Raw genomic sequence first — 20375 nt, forward strand, 5'->3', positions numbered from 1 at the left:
AGGACAGAAGAAAGAACAGCAGTGCCCTCCCCTCCAGCTTGTCAGCCCACTCAGGCAGCACCATTCCTGACCCAGAGGAAGTGCCTTTCTGCTCCCTGTAACTGGAGAGCCACTGCAGGTCATCTGAGGCCAAAGGCCCCAAAGCACGTGTATGTGCTAGGGAAGAGGTTGGGGGTCTCTGAGGCAGGATAAACTAAGGGCCGATGGGTGAAGATGCAATGTAGCCAGGGCCAGAAAAGGACAGGCCAATTGGGGCCTCATTTTCTCCCAACAGCCCTGGGACCCAGGCAGGATATGACCCTCCTCCAGTTGTGCGGAAGGGAAGACTGAGGGGCAGAGAGACACTGATGTCCCCAAGGGGTCAAACTGGGACCACAAGCAGTTCTCTTGACTCTGAGAGTCCCCATTCCCTTCTCCTTAACAAGGACCCTCACACGATACCTATCTGTGTGGGTCTAGCACGGAATCCAGTCCCCTCCTTCCCATACCAGGCAAGGTCCCAGTTTGGGGTGGCTACCCCAGCTCCAGGATCCTTGCCATACCAGGCCAGGAAGGCAGGAGAAAGCAGGGGTTCCTGAGAACCACATAACTAAATGTGCGGCTGGGGCTCTTGGTGTCTGGTACGACTTTGGGAGCTGCTGCTGCTTGGCTCCCAGGTGGCTGGAGCTAAGGACAAAGAAGGCAGTAGAAAATTCAGGATCCTCACACAGAGTTCACACAGAGCCTTCACATGTATCATCTCTGCAGCCTGAGAACAGCTCCAAGAACAGCTCCCTATTGTAGAGCTGGAAGCATCCAGGCCCAGGAAGTTGCCTCTTGACTCCGGAACTTAAGTTCAACCCGGGTTGAACTTGGGTTCTCTGATTGCCAGCACACAAGTGCCTAGGCAGGGGTCCCGGGCCCACTACAGTTCTGGCCAAGAGTGAGTGGATCTGGACACTCGGTGCAGAGTAGGAGTGGGTCAGCAGCAGGGGCTGGAAAGGAAAGGGTCCCTAGGGGTGTGAGGAAAGATGGGACCAGACCCCAGGCTGGAGGGTATTTCTCGGCTGGAGGTGGAAAGAGGAGAAGGGGGTGGGGGGAAACCATGTAGGTACTTGTACATGTACCTGTGTCTCTAACTCTCCCAAGGGTGACCAGTGGGGCCCAGCAAAGCCGGAGTATCCAGATACCGTCCAGGCCTCAGTTTCCCCTCCTGTAGAGTGAGGGCAAGCAGCTGGCCACCTTGGTGTCCAGACTCTGCAAAGGCTGCCCAGGGAAGATGCCCGCATGCGAAGACGCCACTCGGAGAGTGTTCTCGGGGAGCCTGCGAGTCAGGGCTGCCCCCTCCCCTTCCCACTCCTCTTCCCCTCCCCCTCCCCTGCTCGCCGGCCCCCGCCCCCGCCCCGCCTCCGCCTCCGGTGTGCGATGGGGGGCGGGCGGCGGGCAGAGCCAAGAGCAGCGGAGCTGAGCTGACGCTGCCACCTGATCCCATCCAGGCGCGGAGAGGCGAGCGACCAGCACTCTGCTCGCAGGGCCCCCAGCGCCCTCGGACCCTCAGCGGATTTCGTGGCCAAGGTTGGGAGGTAGCGGCGACCACCCTCAACCCGGGTCAAAGCAGAGCTCGCTCAGCGTGAGTACTGCAGCGGGACGGCCTGGGGCTGGAGGCGCGGGGGTGGACCGGACCAGGATGGGGGATGCCGGCTGGGCGGGAGGGTGCCGTGGGGGCCAGTCCCCGAAGAGCATGAGGAGGCGGGCTCTTGGCCCCCTGCAGAGCAGGAGAGGACGCGGGTGAGAGAGAATCTGGCCTATCCCTTATGGGGACCAGATCCCAGTGACCGATCCCTGGGGGAGGCTGGGATGCAATTGAGGGAATGGGGGCTGGGAGGGTGGGCAGTAGTGATGGAGAGAGGAGGATGAAGGGAATTCAGAGGCAGGGATGACGTGGGGGTGGATGACAGGGAGAGGGGACTGGAGGGGGGGGCTGACCTGGCGCAGGCCGGGGGTTGGGGGGGAAGAAAGGAAGGAAAAGAGGAAGGTTGAAAAATATTTGATCTCCTGGGCCACTAATTTGCAGCCCGCTCAGCCCTTGGCCCTTTCCTCTTTAGTGCACTGGGCAGTTGCCCTACACAGTGGGCTGTGCCATCCTCAGGTAAGGATAGAGTCTCCAGGTCATCCGACGGTCAGATGCGGGTGGTCCAGGCCAGGGTGCCCCCCCCCTCCTCCAAAGGCACCAATATCAGCCCTAGAGCTTACAGGGAGAGAGCAAAGGGCTTATGTGGGAGTGGGTGGGCATCCAGGCCGGTTTTCAAAGCTTTGGCTAGCTAAACCATTTCTTCTTTGGTTCCCTGGAGAAAGGAAAGCAATTTGCAAAACCAGGCAGCAGCCTGAGGTTGATTGTTCTGACTAAAATTAGCACTGATTTTCTGATGAGGCTGGGCACCCTGACTTGTCTCGGACGACTGAGGGAAACTCTGTCTCCACAGAGAAGGCACCGGGGATGCCAGGGAGTAGTCTGAAACAAGTGAGGGGCAGGAGCCAGGGCTGTTGCTCTAAATTCTGGCCCCAGCAGACTGCCGCCCACCCCACACCGCCCCGGAGGTTACAAAGAGAAACCCAGCCCCAGGTGGCCCCCTTCCTGGGTGCCAGTGACCTGACTCCGTCTCCAGAATAGGCATCGCGGAGTGAACTTGCCAAGGGAAGGGAGGCCTCCTCCAGTGTCCGAGCAGCACCCTCTCTCGGGACCTGGAATGTTTAGCCTGGCCGAGTGCCCACCCAGAGGAGACAGGGTTACTGCTTTGAAATACCTGAAGGTCTGTCATGGAGAAAAAACGGTTCGTGTGGTGTAGCAGGGCAGTACTAGCAACCATGAGAGTGGGAGGTGGAAGGGGACAAGGGGAGGAGGGCGCCGCCAGTGGCAGGCTGATCCCAGCTGTCCCAGAGACAACTTCTGAACAGCCAAGGCTGCTCAGAAACGGACCAGGCTGTATCTGAAGGCGGTAAGCGTCCAGTCATTGACCGGGAACACGCAGAAGCTGGTGCCCACCTTGGAGGGCTGGTGTCCAGGGGATTCTTGTGGTGATGATACCCTGTACCCAGTGGGCCTCAGACTGGGGTCTGGCTGGCTGCCCAGGGCTAAGCCATGGAGGGGAGTGGGATGGAGGGGGCTACCAAGCACCCCATCACCCTTCTCTATATGGCCTGGTTGAAGCGTCTCCCAGGGAGAGTCCCACTGCAGCTCTCTCCAGGCTTGACCTCTCCTTGGCTGACCCAGAGGCCACTGAAAAATAGGGTGGTTTCAGTGAGTTGAGCAAAGATGGGAGTAGGCTGGCCCTCCACTTGGCCCCCTTGGGAAACTCCTGCCTGGTCACCAAGTCCTCTAGGCAGGATAAGTGACAGGGAAAGAAGGTGTGCACCTTGAGAGGGCCTTGGCTGTGGCTCCCTCCTGCCGGCAGCCTCACGTGGGCAGCGCCAGCCCTCCTCTGCCCTAGCCATCCTTGAAGACAGAGGGACCTTAGCTTGGTTGCCCTCTGTGGCTGGACCTTTCATACCCCTTGGCTCCTGGAGGATTAAGGCTATCTGCAGGGGTGGAGGAAATCAGGTGATGGGAACTGGAGAGAAGGGAAAGGCGTAACCAGTACACCTTTCCACCCAAACAGGTTTAAATGTAATCCAGGATTAATTGGGGGAAGGGGGGGCTAAAGGAGAAGGATTGGAAGCCAAGTGCAGGGGCCTAGGGGAAGGTCATGGTCAAAAGAGTTTTACCATTACCTCAACCCTCCTGGGACTGAGGTGTCCTAGTTCCACACACATGCACATGCCCATAACGTTCCAGACTCCCCCTCCCCTTTGGAGACGGGTGTGTGCGAGGATGAAGCCAAACCTGAACCTGGAGACTGAGGCTGCTGAGACAGAGAGCCCACCCTAACTGGGGGGCAGTCATTGCTACTGAAGCTGACTTTCCCCTGGAGCTGCCCTTGAGCCAAGACATTCATGTGGGGATGGGTAACTGACCAGAAACCAGGCCCTTCTCCTGCCTCTCACTGCTGGGATAGAGGCCCACCTCTCCTGGAGAGTCTCAGCAGAGCAAGCTCTGTATTCCCCTCCCCCCTCCCTTGGCCAGGCACCTCTCACTGCAATCGTCTGATGAGGTGGCCAGGGTTTCAGGTGTCTGGGGATGGAATCCAGATAGGGTTCCAGGATTTCAAGTCCTCCTTTCTTTCCCTCGTGGATTTATTGGTCTTGGGCCCTCGGGGCTCAGAAGCATGCAGGATTGCCAGAGTCCAGGGCAGGGATGGGGAAATCAGTTCTCTGCAGAAGCAGCACACATACGGTCTGAGGGCATGGACTTTGGAGCCAGAAGGAACAGATCTGAATCCAGACTCTGCTAATACCACCTGCATGACCACGGACAAGTGACATAATCTCTTAGAGCCTCAGTTTCCTTGTCTGTGAAATGGGAATACCTATGTTAGGCTTGCAGCGAGGATTAAATGGGATTAAGTGTGTGGTAGTATAATATGTAGAGAAAGCCTCTTCCTCATGTCAGAGACTCAAGAAAGTGAACACCTGGTCAGTGTTTCTGAGGAGCTCAGCATCTGGGGAGTCAAGACCAACCGTTGGCTGAGGCAATGAGGCAAGGAGTCCTAGAGGAGAGGAAACCCCGAATTGAGACTTCTGTGCCGTGAGCCAAGTGCTGGTGCTAAGGCACATCTACAGGGGAGACAGACACAAATGGCCATGAGACAAAGACAATTAGGGGCAGGCAGAAAAGCAGAGACAGGGCTCAAGCAAGGGAGTGGCTACGGCCTGAAGGGCTGGCCAGACCCCAGAGCGTGTAATTCCACCCAAGACTAAGTTATCTGGAGCAGTGTGGAGATAGGGTCATGGTAACAGGAGGTAGGAATCTGATCTTCCCTGGCCTCTCTGCTCACCCCACCCTTTGCAGCTCTCCTTTGCAGCAGTCCTGTTGGGGCTCGGAGCCCATCTTCTCTGCCTGCTACAAACCTGTTTGCCTCCTTCTCCTGCCAGGCCTCACAGGAACACTGGCCCTGCTACCAGAGCCCCAGGAGCCCCCATGAGTGCCGGCGAAGGCAGTCCTGGATAGTGAGGCCCTGGCTGGTCCAGGGGTGGGTACCCCATCATGCCACCCATCCTCCAGCGCCTGCAGCAGGCCACCAAGATGAGCCGCAGGAAAATCCTGCTGCTGGTGCTAGGATGCAGCACCTTAAGCCTCCTCATCCACCAGGGGGCGCAGCTCAGCTGGTAAGGGGGCGTGGCCTCGGTGAGGGGGCGGGGCTCGGCAGTTGGGTTCCTCTAGAAGTCAGCTGCCTGGTTAGCGTTAGCAGACGGGAGCTCCCCTCGTTCTTTAAAGCTGCCAGAAGAGTCCATCTTCTGATGGGCTTTGCTCCTTCCCTCTGTTCTGAAAGCGCTTTCCATACATTTGCTTTAGATTCACACAACCTCCCTGGGCAGGGACTTCACTGAAAGGGTTGAGTGAGTAATCTGGGATTCTATTCCAGCTCGAGTCTTCCCTCGGCATCTCCTTCTGAGTGCCTCCCTGTCAGAAGGCAGAGATGTTGAATAATATTCTCCAAAGTGAGAAGGACCAAAAAATGAAGTGGGCGACTCCATAAACTGCAACTATGAAGTTTATTGTGGGTAACTTACATACAGGCAGGAAAGAACGATCGGACAGTCAATCCAGAGGCCTCCGCCGCATTCGCCGCGGCACCGAAAGGGGTACAGGGGGGTTTAAAGGGGCCAGAGCTAAAAACAGAATCTGACTATTAGGGAGAAGCACATCCGCGTGGATGGGAAGGATGAGGTTCCTCCCCGCCCCCGGGGGGGTGGGTCTCATGGCCATTAACCATCTGCATCAGCAAAAGACACTCTTGCAGTTTTCACATGGGATGAAGGCAAGCGTAAAGGTTGGCAGGGAACTTATCGGGCTTGGACGCACCCCTTGTTCGTAGGCTAAAGCTCAGTTTCGCAGAAAGGGGAGGGGGTAGGACTGTGGCCCTACGATGGAGCTGACAAGATGGAGACAGTGTGTTTCAGCCACACACTCCCAGAGAAGTGCAAACAACTTCTCACTACTGTTGTGCTGGCCAAGCCTCCTCACTTCTCTGAGCCCATTTGCTCATCTATGAAATGGGAATGATGTATGTGTGACCCAGCCAGTCACCCTGATACAGGATACCATGTGATGACTAGTAGCAACCCTGACCCTGCTCCTGGCTCACTGTGAACCCAGTGAATCCTTGCACCCCCTCAGGGCCTCAATTTCACCATGTGCTACATGGTCTGCCCATGAGAACAGTGTGAATGGGCCCCGTCCCTCTTGCCAGATGATTTGCTGGTCTTCAGGAGCATCCATGCAGACGTTATCCTGAACCCAAACCAGCCACTGATAGGAAGTCTCAATGGTATTCTCAAAGCTGCTTAGAGTTGTCCTTGTTACATGACGCTGAGGATGGCAGAAAAGAAACAGGAGAGTGACTCAAAGTCTGAAGGGAACTCACAGGTCACCTGTAATCCCGAAGGCCCTTGTTTCAGGAATGAGGAAACAGAAATGAAAGCTTCATGAACGCTAGGATTATTATGTTTTTTATACTATCATATTTCTTGAGCCTAGAACGGTACCTGGCACATAGTAGATGCTTTAAAAAAATACTACTTGAATAAATGAATAAGGTTCCAGAGGACTTAACAGAATCACATAACAACAGGTTCCTTCAAAGCCCATGCCACTCACCTACAATGTGAGTAGCCAGTGGAAAGAAGACAGAGAGCAAGAGGATTTGGTGACTTAATCTGAGTTGCCAAACTTATAGAAATGATTTTTCTCCTTCTGTTCCTCAGTTTGTACATCTGTGAAGTGGAATTCCTCAAGGATCTCCAAGGGCCTTTGTCCTTGTGTTATCTTTTATGTGTAACGAAGTTACCTCAAAACTTAGCAGCTGAAAACATTAAACATTTATTATGTCACTCCTGTGGGTCAGGAACCCAGGTGTGCCCTAGCTGCATACCTCTGGCTCAAGGTCTTTCACGGAGTTGCAATCAAGTTGGCTGCTGGGGATGCAGTCTCATCTGAAGCCTTGATTGGAAGGGCTCCACTTATAAGCCCATTCAAGTGGTTGGTGGCGGAGCCTTCAGCTCTTCAAGCAGGCTGATGGACTGAGGGCCTCGTTCCTTGGGGACTGTTCCCACCTGGTACCTCCTTGTCCCCTGCATGAGCTGCCCTAGAGAGAGTGAAAGATACCAAGACAGAAAACATAATCTTTTTATAATGTAATCTCACAAGTGACATCCCACTATTTCCGCCCTGTTCTACTCCCTAAGAGGCATCAATAAGTCCCACTCATATTCAAGAGAAGGGAAATACACAAGAGCGTGAATGCCAGGAGGTCAGCAGGGATCACGGGGGTCATCTTAGAGGCTGCCCACCATACGCCTCTACTGTTCTGTGGGTAAAGCCCAGGATGAGCCCTGGCCCATCCCCACCATCCTTGGGGAGAAGCAGGGTCAAGCCGCACCCTTCTCACTTCCTCCTCCCTGCACACCCCCTGAACCCTGCAGGTACCCCAAGCTGTTCCCTCAGAGCTGCCCGCCTCTGCAGGACTCTCCGCCGCGCCCCAAGCACATGACCGTAGCCTTTCTGAAGACGCACAAGACTGCGGGCACGACAGTGCAGAACATCCTGTTCCGCTTCGCCGAGCGCCACAACCTGACCGTGGCCCTGCCACACCCGAGCTGCGAGCACCAGTTCTGCTACCCGCGCAACTTCTCGGCGCACTTCGTGCACCCGGCCACGCGGCCACCGCACATGCTGGCCAGCCACCTGCGCTTCGACCGCGCGGAGCTGCAGCGCCTCATGCCCCCGGGCACCGTCTACGTCACCATCCTGCGCGAGCCGGCCGCCATGTTCGAGTCGCTCTTCAGCTACTACAACCAGTACTGCCCCGCCTTCCGGCGCGTGCCCAACGCGTCGCTCGAGGCCTTCCTGAGCGCGCCCGAGGCCTACTACCGCGCGGGCGAGCACTTCGCCATGTTCGCGCACAACACGCTGGCCTACGACCTGGGCGGCGACAACGAGCGCAGCCCGCGCGACGACGCCGCCTACCTGGCGGGCCTCATCCGCCAGGTGGAGGAGGTCTTCTCGCTCGTCATGATCGCCGAGTACTTCGACGAGTCGCTCGTGCTGCTGCGGCGCCTGCTGGCTTGGGACCTAGACGACGTGCTCTACGCCAGGCTCAACGCGCGCGCCGCCAGCTCGCGCCTCGCCGCCATCCCCGCGGCTCTCGCGCGGGCCGCGCGCGCCTGGAACGCGCTCGACGCCGGCCTCTACGACCACTTCAACGCCACCTTCTGGCGCCGCGTGGCGCTCGCCGGCCGCGCCTGCGTGGAGCGCGAGGCGCGCGAGTTGCGAGAGGCCCGAGAGCGCCTGCTGCGGCGCTGCTTTGGTGAGGAACCTGTGCTGCGGCCTGCGGCGCAGATCCGCACCAAGCAGCTGCAACCCTGGCAGCCTAGCCGCAAGGTGGACATCATGGGCTACGACCTGCCCAGCGGCCGCGCCGGCCCGGCCACCGAGGCCTGCCTCAAGCTGGCCATGCCCGAGGTGCAGTACTCGAGCTACCTGCTGCGCAAGCAGAAGCGCCGAGGTGGCGTGCGCCCCCGGCCCGAACCGGTCCTGGACAATCCCCCTCCTCGGCCCATCCGGGCGCTGCCCCGGGGCCACTGAGCTCCGGATGGGAGTCTGGACCCTGCCCTGCCCACCAGGATCTTGCCTAGGGCTGCCTCCAGGTCCCACCCCATCGGGGCCCTTTCTCCTGAGAGGGGCTGCAGCAGTACTTGGGGGCACAGCTCCCTGTCTGAGCCCATCTCCCGAGGGGGAGCTGAACCCCGCCTTCGGGGAGGGTGCTGTTAGGCCCGATCGAGCCCCGGGCCACCCTCTCCTCCGTCCTAACTGGTTGGTGGCTTTGCCAAGAGGTCTGAGACCCGTGCAGAACCGCCCACCCTGCCTTTTTATGGGGATTGAGGACCCCCACCTGTCTTCCCCAAGTGGATGAGCCCATGCCACAGAAAGGGGCTGAGCCCTGGGGAAGGTTGTGCTGCCTGTCAGCCTCCCCGGCTCTTGCTCTTCCTGCCAGGGGTCAGAGGCCCCCCACACTGTCCGTCTTCCAGGTTCCACCCTTCCCGCAGACCTAAGCTGCTCCCAGACCCCCAGAACCCAGAGTTCTTGGGTTGAGCTTTTTGGTTGGTTGATTTTCCTTGTTTTTAATAAAATATTTTAAAATGTACAGATTGCATGTCACTCATTAAAAGCCAGATTCCCCACGTTTGAGGATGAGGCAGATGCCCAAGAATAGGTGTGGCTGTTACCATGAGGATGGGGCCCCAGTGAAACCAAGCAGGACCCTGTAGGGCTCCTGGCACAGAAGCCTTTTCATGTCCCCCATTTCTTGTTTGTAGGGGATGCAGACTCCCACCTCCATGACCTTCCCTGAGTTCCAAAGGGCAGATTCTAACGGTTGCTAATCAGGGAAAGGAGGGGATGCGGAGACAAGGGAGGAGAGCCAAGAACAATAGTGCAGCCTTGGGGCAGGTCCTGGTTCACCTCAAGGGACACACATAACAATATCTTTTGAGCTTTATAGAACTAAAACCCCCAATAAATGGAAGATGTCAGCATTCTTCATTCCAGAGAAGACTGCCTGAGGCTAGAAAGAACAAGAGAAGCTCATCAAGAGATTACCTGAGACCAGATTAAAGGAGTGCAGGCCCTGCACACACACTTATCAGCAGCCCCGCCCTTGAATCATTGCTATAAAACTCCTTAGCAAATCCTCCCAGGTGGGACACAGTTTTCGAGGGCAGGAGCCTGCTGTGTCCCCCCTTTGCCTGGCAAAGCAATAAAGTTATTCTTTTCTACGTCCCCCAAAACTCTGTCTCCAAGATTCGATTAGGCACCGGTGCACGGAGGCTGAGTTTTCGGCGTCACCAGGCTCAATCACTGCCCTTCCCAGAGGCTCACGACACTCAGCAAGCCCTTGATTGACTGGGTTCACCAGACTGGCCACCCCAGCCCCACTCACTTCTCTTGAGAAGATCTAAATCATGCCTTTTCATTCATTTCAGCACCATGTATTGAGCGTCATCCCCCTAACTTAGGGACACAGGGGAACAAGGCAGATAGGACCTTTATCCTCATGGGAAAACACTGACAACCCCTCCTTGCGCAGAGCAGAGGCTGGAAGGAGGATCGTTTCAGGTCAGGAGAGGCTTAACTCAGGACTTTATCTCCATTTTGAGTCACTGACTTCACCACTGGTCTTCCTTCCCCACAAGAAGACAACACTGACTCATGAGGACCACTCCCTGCCTCCAATGTCCTTTAGCACAGTAATACACCCAGCACTTTCAAATGAAACCTCTGTTAAGACCAGCAGAGAATCAGGACTTTTCCTGTTACTTTCTTCAGTGCTATATTGACACATCTGGACAAGCAATAAAAACAATAGCTTGGGCTTCCCTGGTGGCGCAGTAGTTGAGAGTCCGCCTGCCGATGCAGGGGACACGGGTTCGTGCCCTGGTCCGGGAAGATCCCACATGCCGCAGAGCAGCTGGGCCTGTGAGCCATGGCCGCTGAGCCTGCACGTCCGGAGCCGGTGCTCCACAACGGGAGAGGCCACAACAGTGAGAGGCCTGCGCACCACAAAAAAAAAAAACAAAAGAAACAATAGCTAACATGGTATACTATGTGCCAACTGCTGTTGAAGGGCTTCACGTGTATTAATTAATGAGATAGGTACCATTTTATGGATGAGGGAATTGAAACTGGGAGAGGTTAAGTGATGCTCAGGGTCACACAGCTAGAGTTTGAACCCAGACTGATAGTTCCTAAGTGCTCTCACACTGCCACTAGAATAAAGGAGCTCCCACTCCCCAGGCTAGGCTGATGCCCAGGATCTTCCCCAAAAGAATGATAAGTGAAGAAACCAAGACATTGCTGTCAGCTCCTCTTCCTTTTATCTTTCACAGAGACAATCGTTGGCCTGGTTGGGCAATGGAGATTGCAAGGTTTAGTTGGCAGGTTATATGACTCTCCCTGGGCTTGAAAACACAGCACTTTTTACTGTGGCACTCTGGAAAAGGCAAAAGACAATAATTAGAGACCTGCAAAGACATAATTAGGTTTCTGGTGTTAAGCAGCTTTAAAGAATTGTACTAGACTCGGGCTTCCCTGGTGGCACAGTGGTTGAGAGTCTGCCTGCAGATGCAGGGGACACGGGTTCATGCCCCGGTCCAGGAAGATCCAACATGCCGCAGAGCGGCTGGGCCCGTGAGCCATGGCCGCTGGGCCTGCGCGTCCGGAGCCTGTGCTCCGCAACGGGAGAGGCCACAGCAATGAGAAGCCTGTGTACCGCAAAAAAAAAAAAAAAGCATTGTATTAGACTCAAAGTCATCTATCCAAAAACAAGCAGTCAGACATGCTGTGGCCCTCAGGCCAAGAAGATGTCTGTCCACTACTGTCCCCCACCCCTGCTCCCCCCAGCCCTAGCCTCTGGTCATACCTTTGCCAGGAACATCCTTCACCGTGCCCTGTATCCTCCTGGAAAACTCATACATACCTTTAGATTTGCCTTCATAGGCCTCTCCTGCCTTCCTTCATCCTCAGGCAGCTGGGCCTCTTTTATAGACCTTGCCCCACTTCAGCAAAGAGCACAACTCTGGACTCAGAAAAATCTGGATTCAGGGACTAACTGGAATCATCTGGAATTATCAGGCCACAGGAGAGGGTTTCTCTGTTTGCGGTAGGAGCAAGGGCAGATCCTAAGCAGACACTGAATCAAAGATTAGCCTTCAGTGGCTGAGACTCTGGTCTGAACATCTCCAGCTTCAGCCACAACCCAGAGGAACAGGCCCCGGCCCCTGGGACCCCAGTGCCCTGCAGAGAGACTCCTTCCATCTGTGCCCTTTGTACATGTCTCCTCCTTGAGAAGCTCACGCTCAGGTCTGGGACAGATGTGTAAGCAGCAACCTGGGTGACAGTGACTTGACGGAAGCAACTACCTCCATCAGTGCTTTGTAATTCAAACCCTGGCTCTGCCACCTACTGGTTACACGACCTTGGTCTTAGCATTTGAGCCTCACTTTCCTAGTCTGTGAAATGAACCCTCCAGAGCTTTGTGAACAGTAGTTGAGATAAGGCACTTAGCACGGTGCCCGACACATGGAAATGTCCCCAAAGTGGCCGCTCTGGCATCATCAGGGCTCCTTCGAGACAGACACCCTTCACGCTGTAGATGTTATAGGTTGGCACATCTATTCCAAGAGTTTTCCAGCAGATGGGAGAACGCACTTTGAGGTAAGGGTGGCTTTTTGCTCAAAGGCACTGTATGGACGAGCAGCAGCTTTGACTTTTATGATTATAGAAGGATGTGCAAAGCATGTGGGTGATGCCAAAAAGTCGGCCTCTGTGCATCTGTGCCTAATAAAATCTTGGAGACAGAGTTTTGGGTGAAGTAGAAAAGAATAGCTTTATTGCTTTACCAGGCAAAGGGGACACAGCGGTCTCCTGCCTCGAAAAATGTGTGTCCCTTGGGCTTCCCTGGTGGTGCAGTGGTTAACAATCTGCCTGCCAATGCAGGGGACATGGGCTCGAGCCCTGGTCTGGGAAGATCCCACATGCCTTGGAGCAACAAAGTCCGTGTGGCACAGCTACTGAGCCTGCGCTCTAGAACCCGCAAGCCACAGCTACTGAGCCTGCGTGCCACAACTACTGAAGCCCACGTGCCTAGAGCCTGTGCTCCGCAGCAAGAGGAGACACTGCAATGAGAAGCCCGAGCACCGCAATGAAGAGTAGCCCGCGCTCGCCACAACTAAAAACAAAGAATAGCCCCCGCTTGCCACAACTAGAGAAAGCCCACGCACAGCAACGAAGACCCAACACAGCCAAAAATAAATAAATAAAATTTATATATATAAAAAAAAGAAAACTGTGTGTCCCAACCCCGGAGGATTTGGAAGGAGTTTTATAGCAACAGTTGAAGGGTGGGGTTGCTGATAAGATTAGTGTGTGTGCAGGCCCTGCCCTCCTTTAATCTGATCTCAAGTAATCTCTCTCTCTGTCTTTTTTTTTTTTTAATATATTTATTTATTGGTTGTGTTGGGTCTTCCTTGCTGTGCGTGGGCTTTCTCTAGTTGCGGTGAGTGGGGCTACTCTTTGTTGCTGTGCGTGGGCTTCTCATTGCGGTGGCTTCTCTTGTTGCGGAGCACGGACTCTAGGCGCACAGGCTTCAGTAGTTGCAGCACGCAGGCTCAGTAGTTGTGGCTCAAGGGCTCTAGAGCTCAGGCTCAGTAGCTGTGGCTCACGGGCTTAGTTGCTCCGCGGCATGTTGCTCCGGACCAGGGCTTGAGCTCGTGTTCCCTGCATTGGCAGGCGGATTCTTAACCACTGTGCCACAAGGGAAGCCCTCGGGTAATCGCTCTTTTTTTTTTTTTTTTTTTTTTTTTTTTGCGGTAAGCGGGCCTCTCACCGCTGCGGCCTCTCCCGTTGCGGCGCACAGACTCCGGACGCGCAGGCCCAGTGGCCACGGCTCACGGACCCAGCCGCTCCGCGGCACGTAGGATCCTCCCGGGCCACGGCACGAACCCGTGTCCTCTGCATCGGCAGGCAGACTCTCAACCACTGCGCCACCAGGGAAGCCCCTCAGGTAATCTCTTGATGAGCTTCTCCGGTTCCTTGAATCCGGTCTCAGGTGGTCTTCTCTGGAATGAAGAATGCTGACTGCACTTGTTGGGGGTTTTAGTTCTGTAAAGAGCTCAAATAAATTGTTCTGTGTGTCCCTTGAGGCGGAACCAAGATCCTGCCCCAAGGCTCCACTATTGTTCTTGGTTCCTCGTCCCTTGTCTCCGCATCCCCTCCCTTCCCTGATTAGCAACTGTTTGAATCTGCGCTTTGGAACTCAGGGAAGGTCATGGAGGCTGGAGTCTGTTCCCTACAACAAGAAATGGGGGACACGGAAAGGCTTCTGTGCCAGGAGACCCACAGGGTCCTGCTCAGTTTCATGGAGAGCAGAGGAGGACAGGAGTGTCTGCCTGAGCCGTCTGGAGAGGCGCCCTGGAGAAGGTGATAGGGATAGAGTAGGATAATCAAATAGTTAGTTTAGAAATCCCACTAGGGGACTGTAGATAGACAGGGAACTTTAGGGGGCTTTGGGAGACCACAGTAAGTTAATGATCACTGAGGAAAGCAATGGGAAAATCCTGAAACAATGTGGGCTTGCTTGACTCACGAAGCAGAGCAAGGTGCTTAGCAACAACACTAAGCAATGGAGGCACAAATCATGCCTCAAGACAATAAAACAATAGTAGAAAAATAATGCCTACATCCTGCCCAGTGATGTCAACAAGATAATGACCTCTAGGGCATACTCGCTGCACTCATAAAAAACAATAATTTAGGGAAAGGTGACATTTCAAAGTGAAAGACCCTCATTATACTGAGACCTGAAATAATTTTTCCATAGTGCCATGACAGTCCCAGATGGGCCATATAGGGTCAAAAAAATACCCCACCTGACATGTCGGAGGAGTTAATGATGGAAGACTCAAAGGAGAACGAGGAAGAAGGTGGTCTTCTCCCCCACCCCTCTTTTCCTTTGATTATAAAGATGTAACCCACTAAGTACTTGGGGCAGTGCAGCGAGATGCTCACCTGCCCGCTTGTAAGCCTCACAAGCATCCTATCCTAATTAATCACTTCTTATCTATCACTTTGCCTCTCACTGAATTCTTTCTGTGCTGAGACATAAAGAACCGGAGCCCCTTGGAGTTCCCTGAGGCATCACCTGGCAGTTTCAAAGCTGAGAACAGGGACAGGGAAGGGTGCTCCAGGTAGAGAATGCTGGGCTACCAGTGTGGGGAGAAGCATGCCAGTGTCCGGTTAGGAAAGGCCTTGAATCTCACGCTTAGAAGTCCAGCTTGTTCTGCACCGGACACTGGAATAAATGGAATGGCCAGAGATGACCAGCAGAGGGTGCTGGGCTGTCCCCAGAGGGGAGGGAGTCACCGTCTCAGCCCGTCTGTAGCCCATTCCTGGCACAGCAGTGCACCAGGTAGGGAGCTCTGTTATAGATGATGGAGCCACTGAGGGAAGCAGGAGAAAGGCCTTTAATAAACTGCAGATGCTGCAGGGAGAAGGCACGGTAAGGAGGGACGTGGCACCAGCTAACATTTATTGAGCACTTGCTACGTGCTGGGCGCTTTTCTCCATGCTTTCTGCATTTTAACTTATGTGCTTCTTAACAACAACCCCGTAAGGTAGATGCTATTCTTATCTTCTTTTCACAGAAGGGGAAACTGAGGTACAAAAAGGTGATGTGCCCAGGCTCACCCACACACTCAGGGAGAGCCTGAGCAAGGACCGAAACCAGAATGCAGGCTCCTTGTTAAAGAGCCTCTTTATAAAAGCCCCTGAGAGTGGTTCGAGTGGGAGGGAGGGGCAGGGAGACACTTTGGGTGTCGGAGGTGAGGAAAGCAGGGATCTGCCAGCGCAATTGGCTGGCGGCATCTGGGGCTGTGCGAGAGGAGTGGAGAGGGGCTGCAGGGCAAGAGAACCTGAGGAGAGGGGACAGCCCCCCAGGCCATCCAGAGAGGGGGATACAGGGCAGAAGGGGAGGTGATGGGGGGGGACCTGAGCTGGGCTCTTCTGACCCAGCCAGGCCTCAGGAATCTGGCTGGCCATCGTCTCCTTCCCAGGAGTCCCCCAGCACCCTCCAGCAGGCCGAGGACAGGACAGGAACAGCGTCCTCCACCGCCCTCTCAACCCGCACCCCGATCTCGTGGGATTTTCACAAAAGCCAGGCAATAGGAGTGCAGGAGTCAGACCCTAACCCCCCACTACGAATGGGGAGACTGAGTCCCCGAGAGGGAATGTGGCTCAGAGGTGGCCTGGAGCCAGGGCAGAGTCAGGAGTGGGGACACTCCCATGAGTGTCCTGCCACTGGAGCCCCAGGAGGCAAGGTCCTGGGCCCTCTTTCCCAACTTGGCCTCCAGCCCAGGGCTCCCCTCCTGGGTGTTCCCGGGATCGTCAAACCCACTATGTGCAAACCGAACACTCATCTTCTGCCAAACCAGCTCCTTCTCCAGCACTCTCAGTTTCAGGGACCTGCGCCCCAGTTCCTGAGGATGTTCAAGCCCCAATCCTTGATGTCCCCTTCATGTGTCCCTCACCCTTTCCCCAGCACCACCTATCCGTCGTTGCATCCTGTAGATCCAGGCGCCTGAATAACTGGCATCAACCCACCTCTCTTTCCCAACATCTTCTGTAGTCCCAGCCATCAGAGTTTCTCTGCTGGTTATGCCAACAGCTTCCTAACTGACCCACCGGCCTCAGGATCCCCACAGCAAACAGACTCCTCTCTGTGTGCAAGCATCCTTCTTAGAGCCATCTGATCTGATCTCATCACTGTTTGAAATGCCACCCCCTTTACCAGCCCACAAGGCCCAGCCTAGTCTGACCTTCCAAAAACCTTTCACCTGCATCTCCCATTACTCCTCTATCTCCACCCCCCATCTTGCTCACTCTGGATAACACATCATTTCCTGAATGCAATGGTATGCCAGGTCTGGCTCTTACTGGCTCTAGAATGCTGAATTTTGCCAGCTGGTTGTTGAACACAATTAAATTGTATTAAAAATTAAACTAAAAATTTAACTAGATTACATAAACTTACTATTAAATAAAGTATATTAAGAACAAAGGTAATAAATACTCACAACTCATTACTTCCTAATTCGTTTACTAGATTTTACTATTATTTCTGCTCTTAAGGTTATGTAGGTCTATTGTATCTGCCTGGTGGAAATCCTAGAGAATAGGATGCTCCTTATTGTCCATTTCTTCCAGACAGTGTTCAGCGACATTACACTGGTAGCATGAAATCAGCCATGGTGCAAGTAGTTACACTGCAAATCAACAAACACTATAAATCAGATCGATTTATTGTTTTGTTAATCGTCTAGACCAGGGATAAGCAAACTACAAGCCAAATCTGGCCCACCACCTGTTTGTGTAAATAAAGTTTTATTGGAACCCAGCCACACCTATTCTTTTCCTTATTGTTCTGTGGCTGTTTCTGCACTACAATAGCAGAGTTGAGTCATTGCAACAGAGACTGTGTGGCCCTGAAAGCCTAAAACATTTACCTCTTGGTCCTTCATGGAGAAAGTCTGTTACTCATTAACAAAACCAAAAAATAGCAACCAAAATTCACATCAGAACTACACATGGAGAGATAGGTGTCAAATGCTTCCCAGCACACCACTGCCTGAAGGTGTCAGGACAATTCACACCTCTGTTCTTGGCACATGATCTTCTCTTTGCCCTTAGTGCCTTTTCTTTTCTGATCCACCTGTAAAGTTCCTCACCATTCTTCAAAACATCCATTTTCCCATGCTCCTGTATTAGTTAGCAATGTGCTGTGTAACAAACCACCCCAAAATCCAATGGCTTTTAAAAATGCATTCTATGGACTTCCCTGGTGGTACAGTGGTTAAGAATCCACCTGCCAATGCAGGGAACACGGGCTCGAGCCCTGGTCCGGGAAGATCCCACATGCCGTGGAGCAACCATGCCTGTGCACCACAACTACTGAGCCTGAGCTCTAGAGCCTGTGAGGCACAACTACTGAAGCCTGCATGCCACAACTACTGAAGCCTGTGTGCCTAGAGCCCATGCTCTGCAACAAGAGAAGCCAACACAGTAAAAAGCCCACGCACCGCAAAGAAGAGTAGCCCCCACTCAATGCAATTAGAGAAAGCCCGCGCGCAGCAACAAAGACCCAATGCAGCCATTAATTAATTAATTAATCATAAAAAAAATAAAAATGCATTGTTTCTCATTAGAGTATGGGTCGTCTGGGTGGTTCTGCTGATCTGGGCTGGGCTTGACTGATCTCAGTTGTGCTCACTCGTGGTGCAGGATCAACTGCAGGGCGGGGAGGGGTTAGCTAGTCTGTGATGGCCTCAGCCCATATGACTCAGCTATGCTCCATATGGTCTCTCTTATCTTCAGCAGAGGAGACTGGGCTTGTTCTCATCACCCAAGTGTGGGTCCAAGAGAACAACGAAAAACGGGCAAGCTCTTTTGAGGCTTTCAAGAGACATTCCATCACTTCTGCCCCATTTCATTAGCCAAACCTGTTCAGATTTAAGGGGTGGGAAAGTCGATGTTTCAAAGTCACATTTCATGGGGCATTATGGATAGAAGCAGGAGAGAACTGGGGTTATTTTTATGTTCAGTCTATCATACTACCTTCCCCTCTTTCTTCAAGCGAAGGAGCTTACTCCTGATTCTGTTTTCATCCAGCACTCCTAAGAAGCAAAACAAAACCCAACCCGTCATAAGCACTTTGTTACAATAAGGAAGATACCGGAAACATTGATTTATTTACCTTTGTGCACAAAGGGACAAGAGACGAGCTGTAAGTTTCTTTAGACACAGAAAATGGCAATTTGTGTATTTTTTAAGTTACTGGGGAATTCCCTGGTGGTCCAGTGGTTATGACTCTGTGCTTTCACTGCTGAGGATGTTCAATCCCTGGTGGGGGGAACTAAGATCCCACAAGCCACATGGCACAGCCAAAAAAAAACCAGAAAAAGCCCACCACCACCACCACCAACAAAAAAAAAACACTCAAAAAATAAAGTTACTGTATCAGCCAGGATTTAATCAGAGAAACAAAATTACTGGGAGCGATTATAGGCAGTAAAGTTGTATCATATGGATAAGACCCTACATAATTGTGAGGGCTGATCATATAAGACTGCCATCTTTGGTTTCTGGTGCTGGAGCTAAAAGATGGCAGGCAGACAGCTGGAATGAATGTGATGTGAGGTGAGGGAGGCAAGAATGAACTTGCACCAGTGAGAATAAGCTAGTACCCACAGGATGGACCAGAACCTGTATCAGTCTCTCACTGCGTCTAAGCTTCCAACTTTAATGAAGCAGATGACCCACAGGAGAAGCTGGCACTCCACCAGGGAGCTAAACATGCACCTGAAACAAGAGTAGCAGAAGCTGGAGAAGCTGTGGACCCAGGTACTGCTCGATGCTAAAAAGGTGAGCTAGCAAATGAGGGTCATTGTGAGGGAGATGCAGCTGCTTCTGGTGCCCCTGCACCAACCTTCCTAGTGGAAAAAGGATACAACTCCTGTTTCACTTCTACTTCCCAAATCTTACACAAAATGCCACTCGTGGCCCACACTAAAGAGAACTATGCAGAGAAGGGAATTCTGGGAAGCAGTTCCAGCTTAGCTAAAATGACACCACAAATTCATTGCAGCTTCAGATGTTAATTCGAATATTATTACCCATGGAGACCAGTTAGCACTAAAGGCCTTTAGAGATGAAAGGTCACATTCCTGAGGCCCTCAGATTCACGCTGTGGTTAGTTCCACCATTCCAGAATTGATTGTGAGATTAGTACTCAGTAGCTGGCAGACTCTCACGTTGCTTCCCTTCCCCTGTAGTGTGGACGATTATGGTAAAAGGACCAAGTGGAAACCTCTGGAATTGTCCCCCCACCCCTGCGAAGTTATACATCAAGTGATACAACAACCTGAAGAAACTGCAGAGATTAGTGCCACCTTTAGGGGTTTGAGAGATGCAAAAGTGGTGATTCCAGGCATATCCCCTTCTTATTTGCCGGTGGAAAAGCAAGCTTAGTGATGTGGCAATGCTAATCACAGCTGCAATTCTAGATTTGAGATCTTTATTGGAGAAACTCAGTATAAACCCCAGCAACTGTTATGTGGCTATTGAACTAGTAAATGCTTTCTCTTACATTCCCATGAATATGGGAATTTACACTGTTTGCATTTACATAGCAAGGATAACAGTATACCTTTAGTGTCTTGTCCCTGGATTATGCCATCTTCCAGCAAACTGCAAGGTCCAAAGGGACGTTGATAGTCTTTTTTTTTTCTTTTTTTTAACATCTTTATTGGGGTACAATTGCTTTACAATGGTGTGTTAGTTCTGCTTTATAACAAAGTGAATCAGTTATACATATACATACGTTCCCATATCTCTTCCCTCTTGCGTCTCCCTCCCTCCCACCCTCCCTACGTTGATAGTCTTGACAACACAGAGAATACCATCTTGACACACTCAACTGAAGCTATTATGCTAACTGTACACTATGATCAGGAAACAGCAAGCGTTAAACATATGTGTGCCAGAGAGCTGGAGATGAACCCCATGGAAGTTCAAATTGCCTGCCACATCAGGAAAGTTTCCAGGGGTCCAGAGGTCTGGGGAATGTTGCATGTCTCTTCTAAAGTGAGAGACAGGGACTTCGCTGGCAGTCCAGTGCTTAAGAATCCTTGCT

At 52.9% G+C, this 20375-nt stretch overlaps 1 protein-coding gene across 1 annotated transcript; it reads left to right on the top strand.

The window, feature by feature from the left end:
* Positions 1 to 1411: 1411 nt before the first annotated feature.
* Positions 1412 to 9278, top strand: GAL3ST3 (galactose-3-O-sulfotransferase 3). Its single transcript, XM_030833086.2, has 3 exons — positions 1412 to 1609; positions 5008 to 5241; positions 7558 to 9278. The coding sequence occupies exons 2-3, from the start codon at positions 5120 to 5122 to the stop codon at positions 8717 to 8719; spliced, it is 1284 nt and encodes a 427-aa protein (XP_030688946.1). The 5' UTR covers positions 1412 to 1609; positions 5008 to 5119; the 3' UTR covers positions 8720 to 9278.
* The last annotated feature ends 11097 nt before the right edge of the window (positions 9279 to 20375 follow it).

Source organism: Globicephala melas, chromosome 8 (assembly GCF_963455315.2).
Source record: "Globicephala melas chromosome 8, mGloMel1.2, whole genome shotgun sequence".
Classification (NCBI taxonomy): domain Eukaryota; kingdom Metazoa; phylum Chordata; class Mammalia; order Artiodactyla; family Delphinidae; genus Globicephala; species Globicephala melas.